Source organism: Protomyctophum bolini (genome assembly GCF_963924005.1).
Source record: "Protomyctophum bolini genome assembly, chromosome: 20".
NCBI classification, from domain to species: domain Eukaryota; kingdom Metazoa; phylum Chordata; class Actinopteri; order Myctophiformes; family Myctophidae; genus Protomyctophum; species Protomyctophum bolini.
Window position 1 is genome coordinate 12,805,405 of NC_137881.1, and position 9,246 is coordinate 12,814,650.

The 9,246-nt window shown below is 43.6% G+C and overlaps 2 protein-coding genes across 2 annotated transcripts; both read right to left on the reverse strand.

The window, feature by feature from the left end:
• Positions 1-3,648: 3,648 nt before the first annotated feature.
• Positions 3,649-4,356, reverse strand: LOC308335194 (reticulon-3-B-like; the record flags this gene model as incomplete). Its single annotated transcript, XM_080792206.1, has 1 exon — positions 3,649-4,356. The coding sequence occupies one exon, from the start codon at positions 4,354-4,356 to the stop codon at positions 3,649-3,651; it is 708 nt and encodes a 235-aa protein (XP_080648332.1).
• Positions 4,357-6,919: 2,563 nt separating this feature from the next.
• On the reverse strand, positions 6,920-7,375 carry LOC308334967 (putative ubiquitin-conjugating enzyme E2 W-B; the record flags this gene model as incomplete). Its single annotated transcript, XM_080791875.1, has 1 exon — positions 6,920-7,375. The coding sequence occupies one exon, from the start codon at positions 7,373-7,375 to the stop codon at positions 6,920-6,922; it is 456 nt and encodes a 151-aa protein (XP_080648001.1).
• Positions 7,376-9,246: the final 1,871 nt, after the last annotated feature.

Genomic DNA, 9,246 nt, shown 5'->3' on the forward strand with positions numbered 1-9,246 from the left:
CTAAACACAGTTCAACACATAATCACAGGCTGAAGAAGACTTATATTAGCCCGATATAGCTTTGAAACTACACCTTTTAGCATGAATGAGAATTTAAACCGCATGTTAACAGAATGAAATCACGCCCTTTATATATTGGCCATTTGGCCTCATGACGTCTTACGTCGTAAGTTCACGGACTTGGCCGGCAAACAATTTATGTCATAAGTGCTGTATCCAAACAAACATTAAAAAGTCCAGACTTGACTGCAACATGACATACAGTAATCTCAAAGCCATGCATAGGAGGGGCCCCTCCAAAAACACAGACAATACAAAAAAATGGGAAAATACTGTGACCTCCTCAGCCCCAGCCCCAAAGTTGGCTCTGTATCCTGGCTCCTACCCTCCATAGGAGAATGAGACTAGCAGGACAATGCCAAAGACACCAAGAGCTTCCACCAACGAGCTGGCCAGATGTATGGAAAACCGGGATGACTGGAAGCGACGATGAAGGACTCGGCTGAGGACGACCTAGAGAGAGAGAGAGACCACGCTATACGTCAGCTCCATGTGGATACATATTGGATGTATGGAAACACCTGGTGCCCATGATGTCCATCATTCTTCCGGCTGATCATCCGAGTCCAGCAATTTCCTGCCGAAGCGAGCAGCAAAACCCAGTCCCTGTTTTCCAAAGTTGAACATGGTCTCGTAGCTGCTCTCCTTGGCCTGCATGATGTAGTCATCTATCTCTCTCTCTCTGGAGGAGAGGAGTCGTTGCACCCACTGTCTGTAGACGAAACTGGCCCCTCTGGTGTGTGGGGAGAGCAGCCAGAAGATGAAGGCTATTTTCGTCTCGTAGTACATGGGAAACCATGCCAGTGTTATGTCGGTCACGGTCTCCAGTATGGTGTAAAGGGAGAACACGATCCAGTACATCATCCACTGCACGTATTCCTTCTCGTTTTTGGTATTGACCGCTTTGTAGGAGCAGTACGCAGGATACATCGTCCCAAAAACTAGTACAACCGCTCTTGAAAGAAGCCGGGACATGATAGCTTTCCTGTTTGTTGTGTAGGGCTCTAGACCACCCTCCGTGACCTACCTTTTATACTATGTTCATCAATGTAAACATCACCTTATATAAGATGACCGAGAACTGGACACACAACACTAACCGTTGCCTGACAATTCAGATTTGCGCACATGCCGTGGGAACAAATTAACTGTGACATCATAAGCTGGTTTAACCACTTGAACCCAATTCTGGGTCAGATCAACATATGGAATGAATTATTTACTGGCCATATATGGAGCGTGTCTTGTGTGTACTGTGTACAGGGTTTGATGAGGTCAGATCAACATATGGAATGTCAGAACAGGTCAGATATAAGGTTGCGGGGGGGGCAGTGTCTTGAGTGTACAGGGTTTTCATATTAACGATCTGAAGAGTATTGAGCATTCTAGTCAGTTATTTCAGTAATGGGCCATTCTTCTAGGCCTACATACTGGTATTTCATTATCATAAGACGGGTATAGGCTAATGTAAACATTTCTGCTGTTAGCATGACTGTAAACACCTACATATAGACTTGGCTGGCAATTTGTGACGTGACGTAATTTTGGAAGGCCATGCATTGCCCATATACTATATGGACTATGGCAATCGCTGATGTCAGTAGGCCTGGGGCTAGGCTATATGCCCATAGGGCACTGAAGTCCGACGTAATTTACGCATCCTAAATGGGTCAAGTTTTTTGGGGTCTTTCCAAAATTATGTCATAGGCCAGCCAGGTCTATGAACTTTTAATTTTTACTTTTTTTTTTTGTTTGTTTAGAGCCTGATTATAAATTCCCCCTCCCCAGCCAAGTCTATATGGACTTTGTTTAGGGTAGTTTATATGATGTCATTTTATGCCAAGTCTTTTCTTTTCTTTTTTTGATATTATAGTATAGGTTGACAGGAAATGGGGAGAGAGATGTGGGGAAGACACACAGTGGACTTTAATGTTTGCTTAGGTTAGTAAATGACAACGTAAGACATCAGCTCGCTGATATAAATACATCTTGTAATACATTAATTTAAGTTTTCATTTCACACAGACATAAGAACATCAACATCAGCCCCTCACTTCACACTGAATTCCCAGAGTTTAATATGCGTATTGCATCATATAAGAACTGTGTTCCAAAAATCACACCCGTATGAAGTGAGGGGCGCTCTTATCATCCTACAACATCATGTTTGTTTAAGCAACGGGTGCTAATGTTTGTCTATGGCGTTTTCTTAAACAAGCATCGTTGAAAGACAAACATTAAAGCTGTATATAGGAGCGCCCCTCAAAAATAAACAAACGAGCACAGCGTTTTGGCCCAAATGGATATGTAGCACACTGAACTGACGTCAATAAAACGCTAATTTTACAGCTGCCAAATTCATAACATTTTCATGCTGCATCGTAGAGGGACAATCCGCAGGGTCTGTCCAAGTGATACACCTGATACACCGGAAATTGGCCTTTGTTAAATGCCCGGACGTACAATCAAAGCATCACAGGTTAGTTCTTTGAGTGCTGGTTTTGGTTGCAATAACTGGCACAAAAAGATACAAAGACTTGGCTTTGGCTTGGCTGAGTTGGCTCTAAGAGTCTAGCAAGCCGATGATAACAATCCGAGACCCATGCACTGCCTTCCCATTAATTAATTGGAATGATTAATTAATCACACCCGTGTGAAGTGAGGGGCGCTCTTATCATAGTACATCATCATGCATCATCTCATACTGGCCAATCAGAATGCCTGTTGCTATATTTGGCAGACATTTTCTCCTTTCATTGTCGATGGCAAACATGAGACGTGTGGGGACAAGATGACGTACATTTTCCCTTCATTGTCAATGGCATTTAATGTTTGTGTTGCAGACATTTTGTGGGGACAAAAGCTGAATATAGGAGGCCCTCAAAAAAACAAAAAAGTACAACTAAAATATTTCAAAAGGTATAGAACATGTGTGAACAAAAATGAGTGGGATTCCATGCGTTAGCCTAGTGAATGTGCACAAGACATTTGTGACTTTTGCAGATGGCTACAGTACCTCAGAAGCACGCGGTAAGAAGGGGGGGGGGGGAAAGAGGACATATGTAAGGATGTATGCTACTTTGACATACGATGGCTGCCGTCATGTGCAAAGGATCCTGGCCAACGAGAAAGAATTGTCTGCCTATAGTCAGTCACCTCACAATGTAAAATGACAATGACGATTCTATTATGGTCAAGGTGATCTACCTCTGTTTCTCTCCCCTCTGTCTTTTCCTCATCTTAATTGTTTGAGGCCTTCACTTTCTGGGCCAGAAGGTCGAGTCATGCACTTGAATGGAATCAGCAAGTTCATTGGTTTGAGGTTCATGGATGATCCTTGGCTGCCCCCTCCCATGGTCTTATCTCTTTATGTCCTCATCCTGAAGCTCCTTCTGGAGCAACTACAACGTCTCCTTTCTGGCCTTCACCTGTTCTTTGTACTGAGCATTGCAGTCTCCAGGACTGAACACCGACCGAGCTTCCCTGTCCTTCTCAGTTCTCACCATAAAGCATGTGTTTCACTACAGTCGCTTCTGCAACTGACACCACCTCAAACGAACCCTGGCTCTTGACAACACACTGCGTTCTTCACTTGTCCTCAGGCTGTGATTCTGTGGCGCCGTGGAGTTTCTCCTCCGTTTTGAAACGCTTCATGATGCTGGGGAATTTCAGTTGCCAGTTGGGGAATTTATCTTGCAATTTAGCCAATATGGACCGGGCTTCAGCAAGTGCTATGTCAATGTAGGGATAGATCTGGGTCTTGTTCTCGTGTAACGGGGGAATGGCAAAGAGGAGTATGTCGGCGAGGATGAGGATGGTGGTCCCGTTGAAGATGGCTCCCACATAGGTAAACATCCACATGACCACGGCCAGCTTCAGGGACTCCATTAGGTCTTCGACCAGGAAGAGCTTGAGGCCTTGTTTGACGAAGGTCAGCGTGGTGTCCACATACCTGCTCGAGATCTCGGGGGGAATACTAACGTCCATTTCCAACAGCGGCTTGAAGGGGTGCTCCGAGTTGCACTTCTGAATGGCCTGCACGATGTAATGGTAGAGCCGGAAGGTGATGCCAATGCTCAGCATTACCAGCAACAGGTAGGACAGCACGCTGATAATGCTGAACGCGGCCAGCGACAGCAGCAGCAGCATGGACAGGCCAAACACCACGCCCGACTTCCTCGGGTCTCGCCAATGGATCAGGTCGTTGACGCAAAACCTTGCATTTTGGGCGGTAGGACACTGTCCGTCGGCGAGCCCTTGCGCCAGTGATATCATCTGTAAGGAAGACTGCGTCATCGTTGGATGAATTCTGTCGTGGTTGCAGAAATCTGCTCCAAACTCAAACACACGGTTGTATGTTTACACCCGCTATCAATTAATTCTAGATTCCCCAATTAGCTAAATAGCTGAATTATCTTCTTTTGCTATCTCTCAATCTCTTTCTCTCGGTATGACTCTCACTAAATCCATATGTCGCAGAGTTCAAGTGTAAAATATGCTCACCCTACACCTTATATATAGGCTGTGGTCTGACGTCACTCGCAACAACAACACAAACTGTTGTGAGTGACGTAATTTTCTTTTTTGAGGGGCCTTTTTGCTTTTATTGATAGAGCAAGACGGGAAACATTGATAGAGACAGACAGGAAACGAGGAGATATTTGGTGAGTTACATACAGCAAAGATCCTCAGGGTTGGGAAAAAGGCTTAAGGCTGAGCCGTATGTCTTGTTGTTACCTGTATGTGCTGTGTTGGTTTTGATGTGGGTGTTGGAACAGACTGTGAATTGGATTGTAGAGGATTGAGTTTTTGTTCAAGCACAAACATTGCATGAACACAAACATTGAAGACGAAGGTGAGGACGCAAATTCCAATTGGCCGGAATGAGATGATATTTTATGATATATTATGATGATGTATGATGATAAGAGCGCCCCTCACTTCACACGGGTGTGGTTTGTTTTTTGTTTTAATCACAAAACTGCCAGGGCCTGCCACCTATGAGGGAGTGGTTTACAACCACGTACTGCACAAAATTGTCGAGGAATATAGCATACACTTATCTTTATGGAATGATTATTGGTAGCACTAGCATTACATAATACATGGTGGTGTATTGATATTTTTCTTTCCTTTCTTTCTCAACTGAACTTACTGAATATACGATTTTGAGGTATTCATCATTTAATAATTTATACTCCACTACATCTCTGAGGCAAATATTATATTCTTTTCACTCCACTATAATTATTTGAAAACTTAAAAATTACCACCAGTAGTTACTTTGTAGATTTTGATTATTATTTGATCTGATTACTATTACAAAATACATACTTTGGCCGATGTACAAGCACACAACACGTCGCTTTACGACACATGATTTTGTAGATCCGCTAATATACATTTTACACATTTGAAAACATGTGAAATTAAGCATAATGACTACACGTTTGGTACTTTTGGTACCAATACCTTTGTACCTTTTTCTATAGGATATTGATACTTTCACTCAAGTAAATCTTGTGAGTACTTGCGCCAACCTTAACCCTTATCCCTAAACCTATTTGCCATTTTTACTATTTTGAAAAACATTTTTAAATCGTTTAACGAGCCACCTACTAGTTCAACTAGTTCAACTACATCTACACGTTGTGAGCTTGTAGATCAGCTATTTTAAAAGGTTTTTTAAAATAGTAAAAAATGGCATATAAATTTAGGGATACAGGTTAAGGGGTAGGGGTGGCGCAAGATATATCCCTATGTCTCTACTCTGAACAGAGACACCATCTTCATCTCACAAAATCAATGCTTTCAACATGTCGTGTGATACTGCCTGGTGTCATCTTGTTCTCCGCGCTGACCGCGCACGCGACTCAACCGAAACATTACTCACCAGTGCCACCCTTATAGTTCAGATGGAGACTCACATGGTTGGTCAATGTGAATTCAGCAAATGAATGGTGTGTCTGTCTGTCTGTCTATCTGTCTGTCTTCCAATGTCTTCCAATCAACTTCAAACTTGAATTCCCAACGTGCATTATTCCTGAGTAGACTTTAGTAATGTTCTGTAAGTGAAATACATAAAATAAATGACTAAATAAAATCAATAAATAAACACAATTCACAGTATGAAAAGCAATCAGGTTTGTGAGTGGTGCATCCGCTCCAATGCACAGCAGTGCGTGTCTGTCCACTTTGTAGGTACTTTATTGGCCTATGGGTATGGGTGTCAACTGATCATCATTCAGGTGGTCTGCTATTCAAAGAGCTCTGTAGTCCAGACTTGCTTGGACACCCACAATCATCTCGTAGTTAGGAATGGGCAGTGGGCACCACCCCTTCCTTCCCAGCAAGCACAGTCAGGACCTGGACAAAGTAGTGACGTCTCCATTGGGGCCAGATCAAGTCAAACCAAGACCAATTCAGATCTGGCCCAGAATAACACCTGATTTCAACCAACACACATTCTGCCCACTAAGACAGACGTCCCTGGATGAGTCCGGGAGAGTCCAATCAAAGCTGAAGACGTCCTGGAAATGATCCCCCATATTGTTCTTGGGTTGTCTCAGCTGCTGTAGTCCACCAAAGTCTTTCTCTTTTCCCTGTGTAGATTCTCCACCTCTCCTGCACACAAGCTGGTCTTCCTCTCACGTTGTTCTTGTGTCTGAAAGCCTGCGGGCACTTTGGCTGTGCGGACCGGGCCGTTGGGCTGAAATGGCACAGGTCTCCAACTCACTGTCTGTTACTCTGTATGTGGTCCGAAGTACCAGTCCTCTCTGTGAACTACATATTTTAACAGACTTTGGGGGACATGCATACAAGTGGTGCCACGTTGTAAGCAAGGTCTTGCTGTACATTATCAGCATGCATCGTCGTGATAAAACCATCGTGCCTTGTTTGGATTTTTGTTACATGTGCTTACGTAAAAGTCGTTTCCGGGTGGCGGCGTCTTCTCTTTGCAGCTGGACAACATGCTGATAATACTAAGACAAACTGATTGCACCGAGAGAGCCGGCGACCAATCCTCGGTCAGAATGGACAGGCAGATATGACCGTTGCTGTACACATGTTGATGCACTGGTATGTTATCTCCCGTGAACATTACCTGAGGCGAATCGAATGGATACCGGCTGCTAAACTTGAAAAGCAGCTGGAACTTCTCGCCTTCGTAGAGTGTGCCAACGGCTCCCTCCACATCTATGATCCACTGTGTAATGTTGTTCTCTACACTGTTTTCATTAAGTGCCATCCCTGGGGGTAGGTCATTTTGCAGAGTTAACAATTCCTTTTGTAGTCTCCTCTGCATTGTTGCCATTATGGAAAAACGTCTCGCTTGCACTCTTCCGCACAGTATTGTTATCACTGGTTATTTCACCGACTTTATACTCGGCAGTTACTAAGCTTAATCACCATTCACAGTCTCAGTGTCATTGATCCCCCTTACACCACCTTTTTATAGGCTGTCTGAGTTGCTGCTCTGACGTCACATACAACGCAAGCCAATTTGCACAGGCATGTCCTGAAATTGGCACAGTGAAAAAGAAAAATAACAATCGTGTGAACTAAGTGAGGGCCGAGCTTTTACCATCAAATATCATATTCCGTGCTCAGCCAATAAAATCAGCACATTACGTGCTATGGACACACAGACACACAAAGCTGTGCATAGGAGGGGAATTAGCTTAGACCTAGGGTTATAGTTATTGTTAGTTTTGGGGGGACATACAGTAGTTCAGCAAATTGGAATGGTGAGGTCATGACCTCACCATTCCACTGCAAGTAGCTACACATGCATGCAGTGCCGGTTCTAGGCCTTTTGAGGCCCTAGGCAACATATTATACAGAGCCCCCCCCCCCTCCTGCTTTGCCACGCCGGATAAAAATTGTAAATTTGCCATGAAAATGCTTCAATCTGGTGCACTTTGAGATCAAAATTAAGAAGCTAGGTGGAAGCTCAACTGGTAGTGGTCCTACCCCCCCCCATGAGACAAATGTTTATAAACAAATCCCAAATGTTTGTAAACAAATCCCAAAATGTTTATAAACAAATCACAAATGTTTATAAACAAATCCCAAATGTTTATAAACAAATCCCAATGTTTATAAACAAATACCAAAATGTTTATAAACAAATCCCAAAACCCATGAGACTTGGTCCTACCCCCCCCGACCATGAGACTTATAAGGCCAACTGGTAGTGGTCCTACCCCCCCATGAGACTTACAAATCCCAAATGTTTATAAACAAATCCCAAATGTTTGTAAACAAATCCCAAATGTTTATAAACAAATCCCAAAATGTTTATAAACAAATCACAAATGTTTATAACAAATCCCAAATGTTTATAAACAAATCCCAAATGTTTATAAACAAATACCAAAATGTTTATAAACAAATCCCAAATCCCTTGGTCCTACCCCCCCGACCATGAGACTTACTACAGGTCAACTGGTAGTGGTCCTACCCCAGTGCCGGTTCTATAGGCCTTTTGAGGCCCTAGGCAACATATTATACAGAGGCCCCCCCCCCTCCTGCTTTGCCACGCCGGATAAAAATTGTAAATTTGCCATGAAAATGCTTCAATCTGGTGCACTTTGAGATCAAAATTAAGAAGCTAGGTGGGGGCCACATGTGGCCAGTAGCCCATGTAAGGGATACATGAAAAAAAAAATCTTCTCCCTGTGACGAGGCCCCCTCAGTGGTTGAGGCCCTAGGCGACCGCCTAGTTCGCCTATGCCTAGAACCGGCCCTGCATGCATGGGTAAAGTCAAGACGTCCAGCACGCTGCACGCACATCCATTAGAAGGCTAGATGGAAGGGCTTGTCGGTGCTCAACAGGGACAACTTGCATACCTGGGCATTTCAGGAGAGACTACCAAAATAAACATAACTGGAACACTGGACTGGTCTGCACACGGTTTATTATTGTACGGGTGATCTGGCCTTTTACAACCCAGGCAACTTTGATATTACAGTATATTTGTACCAACATGTTATCAAAGGTAGATCATCTAGACATTACAGTCTATGGTCAGTAGTCAGGTTACAACATGTAAACAAATAAATAATTAATATACGCCCGCACAGCTATACTACCGGTAGTCTACTCTCCCAGGCTCAGCAAAAAAGGGAGTCCCTGATTTACATACCTCCTCCAGCAGATGGCGAAATTAAGGCAACCATGCC